This window comes from Parus major, chromosome 3 (assembly GCF_001522545.3).
Source record: "Parus major isolate Abel chromosome 3, Parus_major1.1, whole genome shotgun sequence".
Classification (NCBI taxonomy): domain Eukaryota; kingdom Metazoa; phylum Chordata; class Aves; order Passeriformes; family Paridae; genus Parus; species Parus major.
The window spans coordinates 106,321,876-106,344,578 of NC_031770.1; the positions used below are offsets into that span (position 1 = coordinate 106,321,876).

General features: G+C 44.0%; 1 protein-coding gene across 2 annotated transcripts in view; it reads left to right on the forward strand.

Annotated features, from left to right (window-relative positions):
• The first annotated feature begins 1,282 nt into the window (after positions 1–1,282).
• EVA1A (eva-1 homolog A, regulator of programmed cell death) overlaps positions 1,283–22,703 on the forward strand; it is a 202,752-nt gene continuing 181,331 nt past the window's right edge. Inside the window, exon 1 of one of the 2 annotated variants that reach the window (XM_015620809.3) lies at positions 1,283–1,515. In XM_015620809.3, coding sequence (XP_015476295.1) covers positions 1,416–1,515 — 100 coding nt within the window. In that variant the 5' untranslated portion in view covers positions 1,283–1,415. The remainder of the gene's footprint in view (positions 1,516–22,703) is intronic. The other variant, XM_015620810.3, reaches the window with a different exon arrangement.

Genomic DNA, 22,703 nt, shown 5'->3' on the forward strand with positions numbered 1-22,703 from the left:
TATGGATACATAGTCTGCTATATGTATCCATATAATATATGGATATATAGTCTGCTAAATGTCTGGTGTTGGCTTTGCCTGTGAAATACATCCTCCTCTCTGCACTGACACTCAGCTTCTGCCCTAGACTGAATATATGGGATATGTCCGTTATTTACATGCAAACACATGCCTGAGCTGCAGCTAAGGCTGGTGACCAAAGCCCTGTACCCAGGGACAACAGAGTTCACCCATCTATCTGTGTCCTCAGTTCTCACCTCTTTCAAATTAACATGACTGGATTGATGCTGCCAGGATATGGATGAAAATCAGGCAGGATCAAATACTGGATGTGCTTCCATGTGAGCTGGAGCCTTCCTTTAACTCTGCAGGGTGAGCAGTGCTTAGTGAGCATCTAGGGCCATGCTAGCTGGAGGTTAAAGTAATTGCTGTGGAAGGATCCACAACTCCTGGCTCTCAAAGCCAGGTTGGATGGGGCTTGGAGCAACCTGGTCTAGTGGAAGGAGTCCCTGCCTGTGGCAGGGAGGCTGGAGTTAGATAATCCATACAGTCCCTTTCAACTCAAACCATTCCATGATTCTATGAAAACCAGAGGTCTGTATCTGCTGAAAAACCTCTGTTGAGTTTGGTGGAGGATAGAGGGGTCCAGTGGGCTAGAGGGAGCCTGGCATGGCTTTCTGTTGTCAAAAGAAAGGAGGGTTTTGGATATGTGGCTGATACCAGTCCCAGTCCTGCAATGAGATCCAGGAGGGTTTGGTCCCTGGGCCTCTGCAAAGTGTCCTCCACTGTAGGATCACTCTCAACAGAGGGGACACAGAATTGTCCTGTCACCAGTCTGGCAGGTCACTGCTGCTCTCAGTGATTTCAGCAGCAGCTACAAATACCCGTCATACCAGAAATCCGTGTGAATTCAGGTGCTTTGTTGTGGGCTCCCTCCTTTGAAAACTCTGCTCATCCTTCTGTCTGTCTGCACCAGAGAGACAAAAGCCCTGCATATCTAATCCAACAATAGCTGGACTCCATCAACCCAGCCCCCCGGGGCACCCCTTTCCCCGACTGCCCCCAGCAGCTCGCAGTGCCACAGCTGGACAGCTGCACACCAACAGTCTGCAGCAAATTTGGGCAAAGAGGTGGCTTTTAGGACCCTGGGAACTCCGCCAAGGCTCAGGTAGGTCTGTCTCATTCGTCAGCCGGGATTCATTCACTCCCAGGGATGTGTGTGTGTGTGTGTGTGTGTGTGTGTGTGTGTGTGTGTGTGTGTGTGTGTGCCGAGTGCTTTTCCTTCCCTGCCGCTGGCTGCGAGCCTTCCAAGCGATGGGACTAACGCTGTTCTCCGGGCAATGAGGAGTGCTGGGCAGGGGCAGAAACCGCTTTCCTTTCCTCTGGAAGAAAGCAAGCCGTGAGAGCACCTAAGGATGTGCTGCCCAGATGTGTTTCCCACCTCCACCTTCCTCCTAGGACTCATGTGCTTGACAGCTTTCAGCAACTTTGCCAAGACTTCTGCGGACTTCTCAGGTAGGGAGAAGCGCCGATCCTTCCGTGTGCTGCTGGTGCGTGGGGGCTCTTATTCCAGTGCTCAGGAGCAGCTCAGGGAAACGAGATGTGAGAGATCTGGGATAGTTATGTGGGGAGTAACTTTTTAATCTTTTAAAAATAAGCTAAAGATAAAAAGTGTCTTCTGTAAGAGGATTCTGAGGTTCTTAAAAGCCTTTCTCAATAATTAGCAAAACTATTTCAAAAGAGTTAGTCTGACTGACTTTGGGACAAGAAAAAGAATTGTGTGAAACTTGTCAAAGTTTGTAGCAGGAATGGTATTAACCTGTGCAAGTTTAGGGCAGGTTTTGTGCTGTGTTTCTCACAGGAGTGAAAATAGGTGGATTAGGAGACTTGGAGGGTTTAGGATGTAAATTAAAGCTACCATAGAAAGCCTAAATTATTTTGTAGTGGGCCAGTTTCTGTTCGCTTAACATACAGCTCCTGATCGTTGCAAAAGCCCCCTGATCTGAGATAAAGGAGGTGCATGCACAGAACAAATTGTATTCTGAGCCTGTGTTTTCTTAAGATAAAAGAAAAAGTGTCTCATTTATTAATATTTTCTGAATTAGAAAATGTTGATAGCACTTGTTTGGTGTTGTACATAGCAGGGAAATACCCAGCACTTTGAAAGTCTGGAGTCCCATGTAAGTTTTATAACTCTATACCTGCATTAGTCATTTTAAAATTATGTTTCTGCTTCTGTTCTTTCTGGATGTGCATATCGATCTGAGAAAACAAAAGAGATTTCATTTTGCAACTTCAGCAGAGCAGATCAGTTTGCTTGGTAGTGTTCAGTGAGGGCCACTTTTAGGATATTGGTTCTAATTTTGGGTCTTAGTGTGAAGAACTAGCCTGACATACTCTTTAGGGGTGTTTTGTAAAACTCTTGTAGTGGATAAGAGCTGCCAGTTACAGTTTGCTGATGAAAAAGTGTCATTTGCAAGGGTTGAACCTCACTGGACTTGAGTTTCAACACATCCCAGCACTGCTGCTCACTGCCTGGGAGTGCATGTGTCTGTGTGCTGTGAGAAATTTGTGTTAGAGAGGGAGGAGTTTGTGGTGGAAGACGGGGGAAAGAATATATACAGTAGCTGGAAGTCTTAATGTGAATTGAAGGGGGCTGGCTTGTCTGTGATTCAGTCTCTTTTGGGGGCACATCAGTCCTGGGGGCTCCCAGTCAAGGCAGATCTGCCTCTGAATGGAAAGGACTGAAGCATTTCCTTGTTTCTAGTGTGCTTTTATCCTTTTTTTGGCACTGAGCTTTCTCTGTGCTCCTGCTTGCAAGCAAGTTGATGCAGAAGGGGTGCATGGAGTGGGCATGATGGGAGCAAAAGCTGCAATAGGAAAAGGAGTTGTCTTTCTGAAATGTAGATAAAATTTTCCCAGCCAGGCCAAATTGCCAAGCGCTAAAATGTGTACAGGTGTCCCAAGGGCAAAGGTGCTTTACATTGTGTTTGTACAACATAGCTGGAACAGGGGAAGGAAATTTGATAGGCTTCAGTGGTGCTGGCAGGGGGAACAGATGCTGTTCTTTTAAAAAATGGAAAAGAAGGTTGTTGATAACAAAATAATGTTTTCTCTAGCATCCAATTGAATTGTCATGCTTTGAGAGAAGAAGGGTGGTTTACATCCCTGTGGCAAGGCTGTACTCTGAAGCAGGGTCTGTAATCCCAACAGCACAACCTCCTGTTAATTTCCATAACTGTTGAAACCTTCTGCCAGATCCAACCTATGTTTTTTGATAGCAGGCTTGGCGAATGTCCCCAGTCTTCTTGGACTGACTGTACCTTGCAGAACAGGAAACATGATTTGCTGCAGGAAAGGGCTGTACCCAGTGTGTAACAGCTCAAATATAGTTTTGTAAGCTCAGGAGCTGAGAAACCACAAGATGAGAGGGGGTAGGAAAAGGCCCAGCATTTCCCAAATCACACCTAATGCTTTCCCAGCACATTTTGCACTGACCCCATTCACCTCCTTCCATGAGGGTTTGCACCATGTGCCTCTCTGAAGGAGCAGCAGCCCAGGTAACTCTTCCTATCTGATGGAAGATCTTGTTTGTCACTGTTATTTCTATAAGTGAATTGTCAGCTGGTTTAAGGAACAGAAGGAGTGAAACCTTCTAATATTATTTGTCTGTGTTTCTGGCCTGTTATACACTTTTCCATACTTCAGCATGTTCTGAATTCTTCTCTGGCATGACTAGAATTGAGCAGGTGAACATCTTTGGGGAAGACTTATAGCTTTACTGTATGCCATCCCACCTAGAAGTGGTGCATCCAAAATGTAAATTGTCTGCACCCCAGGGAGATGAGTGGATTTGTATTGGGTATTACTGCTGAGGAATGCAAGGCTTGCTGTGATCCCACAGAGGTTTCTGCAGCAGTTGGTGCTGCAGGGAGATGACACAATTCTTTAGGATGTAAAGGCTTTTCCAGCTTGCAAGTGAATAGCAGTACTGTCCAGAGACAGCAGCTGATGCTCTTTGGGGAAGAATGGGGTTTAAAACTCAGTCTGTAAACCTTGTATAGCAGCAAAACCTCTCTGACTTTTTAGCTTGGTTCAACTCAGCATTACCAAGGAGGTGCTGCTGTTTGTAATAGGTCATGGCTGTGCAGTGGTGGCCAGAGTGTGTGGATCCAGCCCTGGAAGGAAAGCTCAGGGACAACCAGTCTTAAACTCTAAACAGGTCTTAAGTCAGCAGCACTGACATGACTCTCATGCTGCAGCTCTGCAATAAGCTGGATAAAAGACTTACCAAGAACTTCAGACCCAATCACATCCCACTGCTCTCAGTACTCTCCCACTGCCTGGGTCTTCAAGGGATGTGTCAGCTGCAGGAAGATTTAATTTTTATGTAGGTCATGGCAAGGCACACCCTGAGAAGGTGCCCAGAGATGTGGTTAACTGAGTCTCAGCTCTCACAAGAGAGCACAGGCAGGGCTGGTGGGGATTTCTAACCCTTGAGCACACAGTCTCACGCTGGGGCTCCGTCCCTCCTGTTTGAACAGCTCAAACACCACAACGTGAACATGAGCAGTGCGTGCCCTGCTGGGGACTGGTGCAATCTGAGATGTAAGAATTCAAATTCCTTTTAAGTGAAGTATTTGAACTATGTGAAGAGTTTTGAAGTTGTTTTCTTTCATAGTCCTTTAGACATTGTGGGGGTAGGAAGCAGATCCTGAGGGAGAGAGTAGAGTTATCAGGTACTTTGCAGCCACTTCTTAAGAAGACCTGGACTTCTTCTCTGGGGCTGCTTGTATAATGGACACTTGGTTTAATCTCATTCTGTGATCTATTCTTGTGCTCAGGACTGTTTGAAGGCTTAGAACCTGCTGTCTTGATGTGTCACTTACCCCTTATGTTCAAGGTGATACTTGAGGACTGTGATGGGGCATGGGGTAAGAATCTGACCTTTTGAATCTCTGTACATTAACCATAAACCTCTAGTCCTAGTCTCAGTAACAGCAATGAATTCTCCAAAATCCTTGCTGTTTGATAAAACTTTACCTTTGTTTTAGACCCTTTCTAATTTTGGTGAGAGTCCAAGACAGAGCAATGCCCTTGCCCTGCCAGGGGAAGCTATGCCATAGGCAGTGATCTGCGTGCAGTGCACAGGCCCTGCTCCTCAGAGGGACTAGGTTAATGAAAATAGGGCCAAAAGTAGGCTTTGGTGCTAACTTTAAACGCAGGCATTAAAAGCTTAGTCAACAGTTATTGCTCATATCCTGTGTGTTCTCTCTGCTCAGCCAAGATGTTCCTGTCTCTGAAGCTAAATCGTGCAAACACATGTTGAATTTTGCTCTGCCCACTGCTGCCATTTGACTTCCAGCTGCATACCTGCAAGGAATTAAACTTATGTTGTTATCATGCCTGCTCCAATTCTTCTCAAGGATTTTCCCATTCATTAGCTGATTTCAGGCATGTTGGGCAGAAGGGTAGTGGCATCAGATCTATGTGATTGCCATGAGTTTCATGTTAATGGAGACAAATCCCTCCACTACTGCAGAAAGGGTTGTGAACTCAAGCATTTACAGACATCAGAGAACCCACTGCAAGGATCTAAGCCAAAAACTTAGTTTTCTAGGCATGGAAACAGCTTGGCTGGGAGCTTTTCTGACACAGAAGAACCCAGCTGAAAGAAAAACCAGCCCTGGTGGTGCTGCTCCCTTTGGACCTGCTTTAATGTTTATGTTCTTTGCACTAGATTTTGGCAGGATGGAAGCTGGATGTGAGCAGCACCTTACTTAAGGGAGCTGATCTGGCATCCATCCAGATGAATACTGATAACTCCCATCCACACCCTGCAGGTGAGCCCTGGGTAGCTTTGGAAACCTTTCCCTGGAGGCACATCTTGGTTCTGAAAGCACTAAGATTTTTTTTGTTGTTGTTGTTTTTATTATTGTTGGTGGTGGTTGGTTGGTTCTTTTTTTCCATTTTCCTCAAGAATATCAGGTTTCAAGTGAAAGCTGCTTTTGCCACTTCCCTGCTAATTGGCTCAGTGTGTTTGTTTGAGTGATGAGGGCTGGAGTTGGGGAAGGGAAAGGCACCTCTCCCTGATTGCATTTAATCAGTCTATAATAAAGGCAATTTGTTTGACAACTCCATTCACCAAATTATCACCAAAATCTACATGCTAACAGCTTCTGAATGCCTAATAGCCCTGGGTGGGTCCATGGTGTCAAGGGGATCCAGGATTTCCATGTGTTGAAGGTTTCAAGCTGTAAAAGAAGGCATTTTCAAGAGAAAGGCAGACACACCACCACACTGGAAAAGAAATTTTAATTCAGTAATGGGGGTTGAGTTTTTGACCCCGGGGCAAACAGACATGCTTTAGACTTTGGTTAAAGATTAAATCCAAATTTAGTGGCCAAATCCAGGCCACCTCCATACCTTGCCTTGGGGGAGGGCTCTGAGTGATGAGGTAGGATGGACCTCAGGTTGCTGCTTAGAGAGGTCCCTGCCCCAGGTGATCTTTCCCTCCTCAGCTGGAGGCTGTATGTGCTACCCCATCCATCACAGCTGCCTGGGCTGCAGGCTGGCTTACTGAGGGCAACCTGCCTGTGCCAGGGTAGAGACATTCTCCTCTGCAGAGCTGACAAAATCCAAAACCTCATCAAAGGTGGTTTAAAAGCACTTGGCCTCTTCTGATAATGTTCTGGAGATGTGGCTGCAGTGGATGGGAGCTGAAAGGGTTGCTGTGTCTGGGAGCCATGGCTGAAGGGTCCTCACAGGGGGAAGCTGCAACTGGGGTCTGTGTCACATATATCTGTTTGCCAGTGGAAAGTCTAAATCCCTCAGAGAGCTGGGAGGTGTTGGAGGAGGAAATCAGTAGGAGTTTGGGTGGGTATCAAGTGCTAGATCTGCTGCTCTTGGGAGAGCAAGAAAAGAATCAGCTCAGAGACTGGGGCTATTTTGGTGCCTGAGAGAGTTGTTCTCATTTATCAGTGGGGATGCTTTATGGTATCAACAAAACCATATTACCAAGACCAAATACCATGTTCAGCAAAGATACAGGTTTCTGTCCACCTCTGGAGGCATGCTTCAGAAAACACTGTGGATTTCCCAACAGTTGTGATGAAAATGCTGTCAGGAAGGACTCTGTGCCTGTTGACTGTAAAATATTCAGCATTTACTTTTACTGACAGCTGAGGGGATCAAACTGAGCTGCAGGATGATAAGCACGTGCTTCTAATTCCTTGTGTTTGTGGTCCTGGGCAGTCACTGGGGAAATGCAGTTACTGCTGCAAAAAAGGCAGCTGTTGGTTGGTGTTTGTGGAACCAGGGAAAGGAGACACAGTCTGGGAGGGAGGGATGGGGCTGCTGTGGGTGCCAGGATGCCTCATGAGGGGTCTGTGTGAAACCTCATGTAGGCAATGACTTCAAGCTCAAGAGCCATATGTGTGCATCTGGCTTCTGTCAGATGGAAATCCACTGGTTTAGCCATCACAGCTGTCAGCAAGAGCCAAGGGACTTCAGGGATCCCAATGTCTGTGTGATGACTGGCAATATTTGTATTGTAGCTCCTAATTGCAGGGGCCCAGAAGTGATGAAGACTTTTGTAAGTGCCAGGAACATTTTATTTTATTAGTAGTTTTAACAAAAAAAAGGAAAAAAAATCAAGTGTGATAATTTTAATAACTTCAAACTATCCCACTAATGCAGAGAGAATTTGAGGAAATAGTCCTTGCAGCATTCTTCCTATGTTTGTGTGTTATCAGGGATAGAAATGCTGCAGAATTAAAGAAATAAACTGTTTATACCTTAAGGTAAAATTTTTCCCTGACTTAAGGCACTGTGAAAGCAGATTTTATATGTCACAAATAGTTTTGTCAATTTAAAAAAAAAAAAAAAAAAGTGAGAATTTTGATGTATCCTTTTTTCAACTGAGGTACTTAGAAGCTAACTCAGAATTTAATCTGCAGAGTGGGGAAAATAAACTTAGTCTCTGCAGGAGGAGAAAAATTGTGTATTTACACTTGGCTCTCATGCTGATCCTTTTGTTGATGCTAATTTAAACATGGCCTGCTCTCTCAAAGTGCTCGGTGTTCAGAGCTGGAGATTGGCCTGTGCTGTGTTTAGGTGGGTGTGCAGTGATTTATTTGGCTAACACCAGGGCTGTTTACATGTCTTATTTGAGACTGGCTGCTTATGCTTGGCATGTTTGTGCAGGTATAGATTGAATTTTCTATTTTCTTTTCTAAAATAGCAATCCCTGGGGGAGTGGAAAGAGGGACAGGGACCATTTAAAGCAACCACCCATTTTGTTTTGGATTTTTGTGTTCTTGTAGTTTCATTATACAGATACCCAAGACCTTCACAGATTGTATCCATTGAAAGATGTGTGACTGCAGGAACAGACCCAAAGTGCTCCTCAAAGTGGTTGAGAGGATTTTTGGTCAGGTTGGTTTGGTACAATACTACAAGGCCCCTTGTGTCCTTGCCAGTGCCGTGCCTCACTAGTCCAGCCCTGATGTTGTCTGGGATTTTTGTGCTCTTTCCAAAAGACAGCCATGGGCCAAAATCTGCTCAGCTGAGAGGCAGCTTTGCTGATTTGCCAAAAGCTGTGCAGAATGAGCAGAAGCACAGAAGTTAATCCCAACTCATCTTCTTGCAGGTTAAAGCTAGTGTAGGAGGAATAATTTGGAACATGTTTAAGAGAGGTGCTTGGGTTGCATGTTATTATTTATTACTTAGCTGCTCCTTTTGCCTGAGGATGGATAGTGAGTTGTGACTCTTTCAGCTTGGGTTTGGGCTAATCCAAATGTGCCTGGCTCAGCTCACTAACTGAGGGTATGAACTCATTTGTAGTAATTAAAACGATGAATGTCTCCTCTTTCAGTGTGTGCAATGCCTAGCTGCCTGGAGCCCAGTGTGTGTCTTCTCTTGTCAGAGAGACAATGATAAGTTGGTAGTTCTGGGTTGCACAGGAAAATAAATCTTGGCTGAGTCTTTTCAGATATACTCTGTGCTCTTGAACTGTGTTGGAAGATGCTGTGGTGTCAGTGTTGATGGGGCTCCTTTGGATGCTGAGGCTTGTTGTTCAAAAATCCCTCTTGGATCCATGTGGATTCTTGGATGAAGATGGAGCAGTGTGTGTGTGACCTGCAGTTTGGGAAAACCCTTTGAGTGCTCAGGTGTTAGAAGTGTGTTTGAATGAGCAGTTGGATGTAGGTGCTCCTGAAGAATTTGCAGTAGCTGTTGTCCAAGCACTTCAGTTGTGGTGGGCAGGGGAGCTCACATCCAGCTGTTGGCAAAGTATCCCATCCTTAATAAGAAGGAAGAAAGATTCAAAAATATATATTTTCTTTTTTTGATGTTGCATTTAGAGAAGGCCTAGAGACCCAGAGGAGATTCATCAGCCATTTACAATCAAAAACCTTCACTGTGTACTTTTGCACACCAACTTTTGACCTGATATCAATACACTATTTGCCAGGAGAGAGATTTTTCACTCCTCCAGCAGCCCATAAAAGAATCAGAATCCTCAGGGTGTGAGAAGGAGCTGACTTCAGGTGAGATACACAAAATTCTTGACGAACTGGGTACTTAATGGTGCTGCTTGTCAAAAAGGGGCCATTCAGACCACCTACTCTGAGACCCCCTGTGTGATTGTGTTATTTTATTTTCATCTGCTATCAGATGCCTGTGGTTTTGCTGCTATGATATTATCAACATGTGTTGTATCAGCCTCAAGGGTTTAAAGTGGGCTTTTACTCCTACTAGTAAGTATGATAACAAACACAGCAGTGTGGGGATTTTCTGCTAATGTTTCCTCTGTGATTTCTGTATCACACTGTGGGTTGGTGTTGATATTAAAGGTGCTCTACAGCAGGTGCAATTCATGACATTAATTTCCCATGTTTGTTGTATTTTGCAAAAGCTTTTGGCTCACGTGTTTTTTTTCTAAAAGTTGTGTTGGGCCAAGAGTGTAGACACTTAGTGCAATTAAAGTGATAGGTGGTAATTTGAGCTCCTATGGCTGGGTTATGGATTATTGTTTTGGGCCTCAATCTTTGGGAATTCTCTTCCCTCTGTGGCCTGTGTGGGGCCTGGACCTGCAGTGCTGCTGTGGCCCTGGCCATGTCCATAGGATGCTATAGGACAAAATTCTGCAGTTTTGTTTAAAAAAAAAATAGTTTTTGTGTGAAACATTCAAATAACAATATTATTATTCAAATCAAACACTTGGAACTTAAGAAATGTTAAAGTAGTTTTAACTGCATGAGTTAAACACCCTTTGGGTGTTTAAACACCCTTTTGGTTACTCTTTAATGAGAACATTCTTTTTCTCTATTTCCTTGGGATTCCTATTTGTCCAGGGTACAGAACAGTGGCCTTAAAATTGTTTTCTTCAGTCTTTTGTTCTTTATGGCCCTTGGGCTTTATTTCCTGTATGTTTAATGGTGTTTAAATCCTATTATGTTATTTAAACCCTATTCCAATTGTTGTGAGGGATGCACTTACAGGGGTGTAGTTATCCTTCTGGAAGGAGTCTGGAATGTTACCTGCAGTGCACAGATAAGGATCCAAGGCCAAGAGATTGGCATCAGGAGCTCGAACTGCCCAATATTTCAGAGTTTGTTCAGTATCTACCTTTTTCTCCAGGAGCAGCCCCTTATCTAGTCTCTTTAGCTGTGATAAGCAGGAAGAAATGTGTGGTACTTAGTACACAATTCCTTCTCTAATATTATAATATCTATGTGCAAATGGACTGCACAGGTCAAAATGAACATTTCAGTTGCAAAATCAAGTGCTTATAACTGAGTGTTGTAGGTTAACACCTGTAGGCAGCCAAGCACTATCCAGCTGCTTGCTTGCCTCCACTTCCTACCTCCAAGTAGGACAGGGGAAGAGGGAGGGAAGAGTAAAAGCAAGAAAACTCATGGAATGACATAAAAATAGTGAAAGAGAAGTGGAAGAAATAAAAAAGAAAGCAAAATATGTGATGCAAAAGCCATCATCCGCTGCCTCCCACAGGCAGACTGATGCTCAGTCAGTTCCCAATCTGACTTGCCCCACTTCACTCTGTTTTGTTGCTGAACATGACACTTCATGGCATGGGATATCTCTTTGCTTTGCTGGGGTCACCTGCTTGGCTATATCCCTCTCGAAATCTTGCACACCCTATAATCTATTCACTGGGAGGGCAGAGTGAGGGACAAAGTGCTGATGCAGAGCAAAAGCTGTTCAGTATTGGCTAAAATATTAATGTATTGTCAGTACTGTTTGGTTGCAGATCCAAAGCAAAGCACTATACAAACTGCTCCCAAAAAATTAACTGCATCACAGCCAGACACAGTACACTGAGGAAAGGGCAACATTACACCTGTATTTTATGTGTAAAATGAGCTAGAGGTTGATATCATAGGAAACCTTCAGCTGGCAGATATGATCTGAGGCATAAGGTGAAGTTGTGAGAAGGGTATTGTTTTGCCTAGTTTTTGTTGTGGTTTCAAATTTTTTTTTTTTTTTTTTTTTTTTTTTTTTTTTTTTTTTTTTGTCTTTCTAGAGCAGTCATGCTTCGAGAGTTACTTTATTTGGGATGAGATAACAATTCCTAAAACTGAGTTACAAACTTGGGGTCAGTCCTTGAAACACATTTTAAGAGATCTTTTGAAATGAGTTTTGAAGACATTTCCCCATCCAAATGTTTTTTTGCTTGCTTCTGTCCCTCCATAAAAGAAGAAAAAGGAGTATGTGTGTCTATTCAAAGGCACAAATAAAGATCCTGCAATGCAAGTGATATTGCTAAAAATAGATCCTCTGGGACTTGTTCAGTTTATTTCCCTCTGGATTTTTATTGTGTGGGTAACCCCTTGGAAACCGAGGTTGTTGATCTGACCGTTTCCAAAGCATGTCAGTCTCTTCATGTATCTTTTGTACAGGGGCCACTTCTGTTGTGTTAACACTCTTTGCTTCCTGGTTTGTGTGCTCATCTGAATTCCAGCTCAAAGAGGTTAAACCTTGTAAAAGTGAGTCGGGTGAGGAAGTGGCTCCACAGTTGATGCAGGAGCGTGCACATCTGTGACCCACGCTGTGCTCACATGTTAGTTTATTGTTGGCCTCACAATAAAGGATAGCGCTGGGGTTTTGTTCGGCTAAGCAACTTTGATGGAATGAATTGTATAGAAAAAAGAATAGATGAAGCCTGGCTGTTATTTGCCATAATGTTCTTTGTTTTAGCTGCAGCGTGGGGGATACAGAACTCCCAGAAGAGGATGGCATCTATAGCAGCCAAGGGGAGCTGATGGGCTGGAGAGGGATGCAGAGAGATGCTCAGCAAGAAAGGGTGAAAAAATTTTCTGATTTGGATTTGCTTGTCTTTAGCTTGTGGCCTCAGACTTTCACTCTGGCTTTACTACAGGAACAGAGATTCTGCTGTACAAATAAGTTGCATTTTAAATGTGTTTGGTTCCATTTGCCCTGGGTTTGGTCCAGAGTTAATGTGCACAGATAGTAGTTAGTGCATTTGGTGATGATACAGCTGAGTGGCTGGATTGTAAGGGTCTATCAGCAGCTGCAGGAAACTGAATGCTTGGTGTCAGACAATCCATTTTTCTTTCTGGATAAATGAAAATCTCTTTATCTCTCTTTTCATAAACATTGTCCATATAATTGGAGGGCAAGGTTCAAGTTCAAACTGATAAGATTATTTTGCTTCCCTAAGCTATGTGACAATGGTCCCCTTGGCAAATTAAACCATGGATCTCCTTTTGCCGTAATGGGAACCAATCTCATTAGAAACAGAGCTGGATTAGTGATGAGTCCAACCTCCCATACAGATACACATTCTGACCCCAGCAGGCCTGAAGTGCCTTTTGTTCCTCAGCCTCCTCTGCATTTTCCCAGCGCTCCTACATCTGTGTGATGGAGCTGGGGGTGATTATTTCTGCTCAAGCAAAGCCTGCTAAGGAGTGAAAAACAAGCTGATTGGTCAGCATGGTATCAAAATAGGAATGATAAGGTGTTTTGGAAAGGTTTATCTTGATTTAAGTTGTTGGAGTACAAGACTGATTAAGCTGCCTGTTACAGGGTATTGAAAAGTAAGGGCAAATTGTCACTGCTTTAACCTATGAGGAAGGTGATCCTTTTCTGCCTCTCAGCACTGCTGTCATCTACTGATCAGAAAATCTGAATCTATTCACACCAACCTCCCCAACATCTGAACACAGGAAACTTCTGGGGATAAAGAAAGACAAACCTTTTCACCTGTGACCCATGTTTGTCCTGTCTGTCCTTCTTCATGCCAGTTTTGGCTCCTGAAGGGTTGTTTGCAGCCATGTCCAAGCTGCTTTATCAAGCAGGTGGGACTGAGAGTCCTGAGCTGGCTCTGTGGACACCAGTGCCAGGAAGAGAGCAAGCATGGCTGTGCCTACAGCATGCTCCTGGGCAGATGTGGCTCAGGAGCAGTGCTGAGCTGTGGGGGTGCTGGTTGGGATCCACTCTATCTGTCTGTCTGTCTGTCTGTCTATCTATCTATCTAATCTATTTGTATTATCAGCACTTTTTCCTCTTGCTGAGGGTCCTTAGCTCTTGGAGATTAGAGGTGCAGCCCCGTCTCATTCCAGCTGCTCCCATGATACGGAGCCTTGCTAAGGATGCTAAGAGGGATAAACCCCACAGCTTCCTGGGTTAAAAGCCATTTCCTGATCCTCAAGGAAATCCTTGTGCCCTTGCATCTCTTGTATGTCCTGCTTCTCTATCTTGAAGGTCTTGCCAGGAGCTTGACTCATGGATGGAAATTTGTGCTTGAAGCAATCTGTCAGGGAGGACAGAGTGTGGGTGTGATATTTGAAAGTGGCATCAATGGGAAGATGAGCCTGGTCTGTTACTGTAGTAGCTAGTTGCTATTGATTAGCCTGGGGGCTGATGCTGAAGTGGTGAGGAGTCCTGACTTGGTGAGTAATTCATTAAAAATCAGTGGGGCTATTAATGTGAAGGGAAGTTGGCTTCTCTATATACCCACTCCTGAAGGGTACAAAGCATTTTTAAAAATTTTTATTGAATGTTATTATCAAGAACATGGGTTAACCAGGGTAACTAGCACTGCTAAGCTGTAGTCTGTGTCTCACCAGCCAGAGTGCAAATGGGCAGCCAAAGAAACAGATCTATTTTCTGTTCTTGTTACATTTCTGGAAATATTTTAAGGTTTCTCAGAAAGATCAGAACAATGAAACACCCTTTGACAATAGCAATCTCTTTTCTTCATGGTGCAGCCTGAGGAAGCATTCAGACCCTTTCCTTCTGGGATTGCTCATTTCCTCTTTTTTTTTTCTCCCTCCTGAAGCAAAAACAATCCTCTCCCGAAAGCACAACTTCTGCAGTGCTCTGGCAGAGCCAGGCTCTGTCACTCCATCAGGCAGGCATCAGATGGGACATTGTCTTCTGTCTCCCCCTCTAAGCTGCAACTCAGGGAAACAAATCACAGCAAAAATACCCCACCAAAAACAAAACAACAAAAAAACCCAAAAACCCAACCCCCTTTTCATATATTGTTTTAGTGCTGTCAAAAATAGTAACTAATGCCCACCCTGAATTTCTCTCAGTCTTTTTGCCAAGGTTTCCATCCTTTATGTGCACAGAGGGGAATGAGGCATGTGGGAAAACAATTACATGCAGTGAAAAGAAATATCACCGAGTCAATTTGAGCCATAATCCTTGGGTGTCCTGAAGTCTGAGACTGTAGCCCTAAGCCTGATTCAAGTGTGAGAGGAGCCTGCAATTAAAGAGACTGTCAGAAAACTCCTGTCCCTGCCTATACAGCCCTGAAGCTCACTGTGAGAGCTTGAGATCGGCTCTGCCTCTGTTTTCATGTCTGTCTCTTTTCATTACATGATTCCTGATTGTCTCCATATGTCTTTTGCTGTAGCTTGAGTCCTTGCTGGTTTTCTTGGAGCCCAGATTCCACAGTTACCTGAATTGTGGTGACTTCTAAACAGTTTGGGGGCTGAGAAGTTGAAGGATGTGTGTACTCTCCCATGAATAGTGCTGCCTCTCTGAAGACTTTCTGATACAGAAAGGTCTCCCAAAGTAGACAGATAACTCTGAGCAGATGGTTAGATAGATAGTCCCTATCTGTCCTCTGCTTTCGAGTGAGTGATCCTGTCTGTGACTAGTTTGATAAAGTTTCTCCTGGAAAGGATGCCTTTATTTGCACTGCTGCAGTTTCAAACATTGGAGTAGGCTCAAAAGCAGCATTCAGAGGGTTGAATCTCCACATGTGTAAAGTTTGCTTGCAATGTTTTTAATAAGACATGGCTGCAGCAAATGTTGCCAGCCTCTAAGACTGATGGTGGCTGCCTGCCTCTATAAGGCAGATGTGGCTGGTGGGGGCATTTTCTTTGTCAGCTTTCCCTGAAGATGGGCTGTGTTACCTTTTCTATTGTCTCCAGGCCTTTCTGGAGGAGGTGGTAGAGAATTAAACACTTCTAGTTTTTTTCACTTCTGCAGCTGTGGTCCACCCTCTTCTGCTCCCCAGTGCAGTATCAGAATTATCTTGGTCCAAACTTTATTTTTGTCTTATTAAAGACCAAATCAACCTGACCCACCTTGATCCCCAGGGGAGACCTTGTCACAACCTTTCAGCACTTGAAGGGGACTTAAAGACACGGTGAGACTTTTTGCCAAGGCCTGCAGTGACAGGACACGAGGTAATGGCTTTAAACCAAAATATTTAGACTAGGCACAAGAGAGAGATTTTTTTATGATCAGTGTAGTGAGACATTGGAACAGGCTGCCCAGAGAAGCTGTGAGTGCCATGTCCCTCTTCAAGGTTATGATGGAGAGGGCTTTAGGCAACCTGATCTGGTGAAAAATGTTTGGGGGAGTTTGGGTGATCTTTGAAGATCCCTTTGAACCCAAACTATTCAGAGATTCTAAGATTTCAGAATTCTATTTGAGCTCAAGACTTGTTCCTTTTTTGCTAAACTTTTCTGTTGGTTGAAAACTACTTTTCTTCTGTAGGGTTAGAGAGTGATGGAGGATGCTGTTAGTACCCTGAGTGAAAAGGTATTACCCTTGTATCCATGCCTGTTGGATGTGGAATTGCCTTATAAAGCTCTCCTCAGCCTTGTCAATATTGGTGAATTAGTGAAGAGCTGCATTTCTGTGTCTGCTGGCCAAATCAGCCCAAGCTGGAGAGTGCTGCCCAGGGAGGGAGGCTGGCCAGATGCCTGGTCCCTTGTTTCTGGCCCATTTCCTGGTATAGTTTTCTGAAGAACATCAGAGCTGCCTCCATCCCAGCTGTATGTCATCGGCATTACAGCAGCACTGATGGATGGGGAGAGAGATCAGGCCTTTTCCTGAACCCTTGGCCTGGTGGTAGTGGAGAAAGAGTGAAGTCAACACCCTCTGCTGCTGAAGGAGTGGCTGTCAAGGGACAATCACTTCATTTAGGGGTTTTTCCCACTGGGGACAATGAGCCTGATTTGCACAGTGGGGAAGCTGACATGTAGAAGGTGTCTGGCTCATTTGATAAGAGAACTTAGCTGTGCTCCAGCCCCTGTGTGATGTGCAATGAGGGCAAGAAGTTTTCTTGGACATTAGGCATGGAGAAGGAACACTTATCACAGAAATGTGGTGGGAAGATGTAGGGAAGTATCTGTCTGATGGTGTGTTAAAACAGAGACTGAGCATGCACAAAAAAGGTGGACAGAGGTGAAAATTTACACTCCCAGACTAGTCTCCATCTTAATCTTGCCTGGCTATGTGAGGGGAGGACCCAGCCTTCCCAAAGCCCAGGCACAAGCAAAGCTTGCTGTATTTTCACTACACTGAGGAAGGCTGTTTTATTCTCAGTCTGATGGCTTGATCATGCTAGTAGTTCATGGATGAATAATTATTGGTTTATAATGAGGACTTTAGGATTGCTCTGGAAACTTTAAAACTTGCAGAAATAAAAGGCAAGGCTGAAAATTAAACACCTGAGGGACTTGGTGTGCCTCCAAGGCAAGATAGGCCAGGTGCTTATTGTTTGTGACTTTACTAAATGTTCTAGCTTTACTTGAAAGTTGTAGGTTTTCTTCCTACTTCTTCCTCTAGTCCTGAATTTCTAGCAGATCTCCAGCTAATGTGTTCAAGAACATTCAATAAATCTATGAAGAGGAGCTCACAGTTAGAGGTCATTGATCATTCATGAAGAATGAATGTAGAGAATAAATACCAATAGCACTATTTTGCAGATGAAGAAACTGAGCCACAGATTGTACCACTGGCAGTGGAATTCTGTTTTCCTTGACTGTTCCAGAGACCTTCATCTCTGGAATGAAATCTTTGATTTTCTAGGGGATGCATCATCTGACTTGCATTGCAGCTACTTCTAGAGATCACTGGCATCCCATCCATGGTTGCTGGTTCCTTCTGACTGTCTTTTGAGGATATTTTTTTTTCAGGAAACTTCCTGTGAGAGGTGTGAGGTGTGAAGCTGGAATACCACCCTCTGTCAGTGTCCTTACAAGGAATATCTGTTCTGGATTAGCCTAACTGGATTAGCAGTTGCTCCCTTACCCTGAGGAACACCTGGTAAAACTCCCTGTACTACTTTGAGGGAGCTAAACAAGCCCTAGGAGCCACGCTGGCCTCAGTGGTTTGAGATGAGTGCATTTGGAAAGTGTATTTTTCACTTTCCATCCTAAGGATTTTACTCATTGTTTTGATGTATGTGCTATCCCCTATTGTTACAAATGTTGTGCTTGTTTAAAGAACAGAATGACATTCATTCACTCTGAAACAACATGGGTATTTGTTTTCTTGGGTGTTGTAAAGCAGACAAGGTGTAGCTGCAGCAATTAGGAGGTGATGTGCTAATCTCATTAGTCAGTGGGAGGAAACACTGGGGTCAGTGGGTTGGATAACGAAATGTGAAGATGAATTTTGATGTGCCAGATGGCCTGGTATAGTGGTTCCACTAATTTGGGAGGAAGGAGAGCCAATAGTAGCTTTGAAGTACAAAAGCTGTAGCAAGAGTTTGCATGTGATTTCTCTGAGAAAAAGCCCCCTGTGATTTCTCAGCTGAGTGGGGATTTGTGGGATCTGTCCAGGCCTGCTGTATTTTTTTCTTTTTTCTTTTTTTTTCTTTTTAGACCAGTTTTGGGCAGTAAGAGACAGTCCTCCAGCAAAAGTTAATGAGGCATTGGCATTATATGGATGTGCTTGGATGATTAGTGGCTGAGCAAGAAGAAATAATCCTGACCTCTCGTTGTTTTAGAAGAGGTTTATAATATAAATATCACTGTGGGGAAAGTTGTGTTTATGGTGTTCCCTTATCCACAAATATGTAAGATTTTAGATTCAGAAATACTAATACTTGTTTTGAGGATGAGATTGTAGGCTCTTTCAACACAATGCTTTGGGCTCACATCTTCATTTTCTGAGATCAGTCTTTTCATCCTTATGGAAGTAAGAAAGAGACAGAGGTTTGGGGGATGAAAGAATAGAGAAAAAACTTGTAGTTTTCAAGAGTGACCTCTGAGACAGGAACATCTCTGCTTTGGCTTGGTCCAACCTGAGATACTGTCACCAGATTTTGCTTGCACAAAGGACCCAATGGCTCCTTTAATTTCCACTCATTGCACACACTGATGCATCAGCACATGCTGAGGCACTTTCTGTCCTGAGTCTCTCTGCGAGGCTGTGGCTCAAGAGATACCCACAGGTAAGTGGGAAGAAGCTGGATGGAGTCCTTCTCCTTTCCACTTTGCTCCGTGCTCGACACAAACACTCATTCCTTACCTCTCTCACCTACTGTCACCAATATTTTTCCAGGAAAAAACCCAATAATCAGTCTTTGCCAAGCTTGGCTGTATTGCCTAAAACAAAGGCTGAGGAAATCCAATTGCACACTCTGGCCACTTCACCTGGCAACACTCCAGTGCTATTTTCTTTTAGTGAACATCCAGCACAGGAAAAACTTGTTCTGGGCTCTGGGCCATTACTGTTCTCAGTTCTACTGAGGAATGCCCAAGCTTGGAACAGTCTGATAAGAGCTCTTAGTCTCTAAAGTAATGGCCAGGCTTCATCTGGCCGTGAAATAATGAAAAGTATATTTATGATAAGAAGCCTTATTGAAAAATGTACTTGTGACTGGCATACAGCCAGTCAGCACCTGTATTTCCTGGCAGAAAGGAAAAGAGGAACTTGTTCATAGTGGATTAGTGCGTTTGGTATTATGAAAGTTCTAGGGGCTGGATCTTCAGCAAGTGGACAGCCATGTGGGTCTGATGGCAGCAATGCTGCAGTGATAATGCTCTGTGTACAGCCTGAGAGTGCTTCAGGTTAAACACAGCTACATCTTTTCCATCCCCAAAGAGCAATAAGGGCTGTAGTTTCTTAGCTCCCATCTTGAGATCTATTTACATTATCATAAAAAAATCAACACATATTTTATACATATAGATGCCATGCACACAGCAGCACTTTGACACAATACATACAGCTTAGCCATTTCCATCCTAATGCTTTCCTGAGGGCAGGCCATGTAGAATTTAATGTGGAAAATGTTAATCTGGCTAGAGACTTCTTCCTTTTGCAAAGGGTGTGGGTTCTGCTGCTGTAAGGGTACATGACTGCCAGGCACTCCAGTGAGCAGAGGCACTCAGCAGTGTTAGGGAAAGTCCCCATAAAGATGCAGCCATGGGGAGGGCTGCTGTAAATCAGAGTGGCCCCAGATGTCCTACAGGGCAGAGGGGAGATTGATGGGGTGGGTGGGGAAGCTGAGGCAAGGAAAGTTCAAGCATCACCCTGACCCTTGAGAAGGGAAAATAGCCCCAACCCTCTGCAAGGTTTGATTGAAGCCTGCTGTTCCCCCGAAGGGGAAAGGTCAGGCTCTGCTCTGTCAGGCACCCTCAAACAAAAAAACTGTTTATACAGGACCCACCCCTGTACCTTGTGAGGTGGATGGTAAATGGGCTTGGGGACATTCAATGTTCCTCTCTCTGGTAACGATTGTGTCAATGAGCAGTGGAAATTCAGACTGGGTTGGTAGTAAAAGCCTGAAAGGAAGTGATCAGGTTAAACCCCACGTAAACATTAACTGGAGGGAGCCCCCATGAGCACTCTATTGGTGATCCTGGGATGATGCTGTTCAGCACTGTGGGTCCCTCACAGAAGGGATGGGCTGTGTTTGGGGTGGTGGTGGTTGCCAGCATGTGCCTGAAGCAGCTCACCTCCGTGCCAAGCCCTGTGCCCTCTCAGCCTGAGCATGGAGCAGTGTGATGCTTACACGGGCAGAGGAGGGTTCCCACACTTCACTGCCAGCCCAGTCATCTGGAGTAAAGCTTTGCCAGCCCCAATGGTTTAGCTGGAAGGGAGATGTAAATATACTGTGTGTCTGGGGACCTGTGGTCAGGAGGGCAGACATTTAGATGTGTCCTGAATTTCCTGCAGTGCAGGTCTCTGCCAGGAAAATTGACCTCCTCTGCTCCCAGACACCATCTTTCCTGAATCCACTAAATGTGTGGACAGGGAATAGCTTTTGGCCACCTGAACTAATATTGTAACCTGTGGCAGTCTTAGAGAGGGACTCTTGATCCCTTGCCACCTGATGGGCACTTGTCCAAGTGTCATTTGATACAAAACACTTCTATCACTTGTACATACAGGACACAAATGTGGATATTTGGATTCAGATATGATTTTCATGTCCTGCCCTGCATCTGGTTTGTGTTCACACTGCAAATAAAGCTGTTTGGAATAAGCAGCCTGTTTGACTTGTCCTAGCCAAAGGCTGGGCACCTCTTCAACTAAACACAGTAAGAACTGGCAATTTGTGGACCGAATTGGATGTTTCCATGATAGGAGAAGAAGCAGGAAAATAATTTCAACCATCTGATTTTAATGTACCACTGTACCTCTCCTGGAGCCCTCCCAGCTGCTTTCCAACCTCTCCTCTTCCTTTCTACACTTGGAAGGAGCAGAAATAAGTACAGCTCAGCCAAGCATGGGCAGTCTGGCACCTCTGCTCTGGTTCGTATGGCTTTTATCTGTTTGAAAGTTACTGGTATAGAATACATTGATTAATGGCCCAGTAAATTAATTGGCAGCCTCTGTAGCTTGATTTGCAGCTGATGGCTTGCAGGGAGCTGTTGGAGTGGAAAAACATAACAAAGTGCCAACTTACCAGGCCGTGGCAGTGCCCACTGTATGGCAGGCGTTTTCCTCACAGGAAAGAAAACAAAGGCATTTCTCTGAGGAATGTTGCAGGGAGAAACTGACTCATAAGTAGGGTGTGGGAGAAGAGTTTTAAAAAGTCTAAAACCAGGGGGAATACCTTAAACATGTAGTTCAAACACAAAGTTGGCACTTTACAGATACTGGAGTTTATGCCACTTCAGGATTGTAGCTGAAAACTGACAGGGATTTATTATTTATGGAGTTTGATTCTATGGTGTTTCATGTGTTGAAGGAAAGATCAAATTCTGCCCAGATCTGAGGCAGTGAAGTTTTCCCTCCTCCTCTTTCTTTCCAAGACAGCAGAGATGTAACTAAAGAGGGAAGTACAGGTTGTATCTCTGCCCAATTTCAGCTCCTGCTGAGGTACTGGCTTTGCTCAGCCCTTCAGAGTCATTTTCTGATCAGCAGGCAGAGCAGAGACTGGGAAATATGGCCTTAGAATACTGTTCATGTGATCCAAATTAACTGCTGATAGTAAATATCAAAATGTTTCTCTTTTCTTGTAACAAATTGATATTCCAATCCCTGTTGGGAGCAAAAGGTACCACCAAGAAAGAAAAAAACAAGACTTGTCCACAACAAATTAAATAAAACGTATTATATAATTTAAAAAAATGTTGTGGAGAACATCCTTTTGTCTGCCTCATGTATTCATTCAGCTCTTTAATGTGAGTCCCATTGCTTTGTTTCTTCAATTTCGTATAAAAATCTATTGAGGCTTATTTGAGTTGTCTAGGTATTACAGGAAATAAAGCAAAATTGCCTTGCTCTACCCTGGTCTGAGGTGGTTTCTTGTGTGAAAATACTTCTCTGCAATGATGCCTCCTTACCTGGGGGGGCTGGGCTTTCTCTTCTTCCATGTTCTGTTTTGTTATTGTTGCTTTAATGGACAACAAGGAGTGAGATGCAGCTCCAGAAACCAGTTCCTCCAAAGAGGCTTTGAAGGACTGATACTTAAGTTGGATCTTAACCAAGCAGCATCTTAGCTCTTGCTTAAACTCCTGGCTTCTTGGTTGTGTTTTGGTGGGAAGTAAGGATTCCAAGCAGGATGGGAGAGCCAAATATTGTATTGAATCTGGGTCTTAAAGTCACGGGATGGTTTGGCTTTGGAATAAGGCATGGAACAAAACTTTGCTGTGGGAGTCTAATCTTACCAAAAAGGAAATCTGAGTTTTATGGCTTTTTGTGATTCAAAATGCTGAGCATTGTAATCCAAGAACTTCCTCTGTGTGTTCAAAGTTGTTAAAAGTGAGTTTGATGGGTTTAATTTTATATTAGTTCAGAAGTGTGGTCTTGTTCTGCAGTTGGGATAAGAGAAATGTGTATAGGACTTGTGGAAGGGATCACAGTAGAGAGCAGATTTCCAGCTGTTTCCTGGCCTCACAGTTTTTTCCCCACTATTTGGCTTGCTGTCCCTCTGCCTGCCATGTGCAAGGAGATGTAAGAATAATCTGACCAAAATAAAATAGAGCACATGATTTGGAGATAAGAGCTAGAGA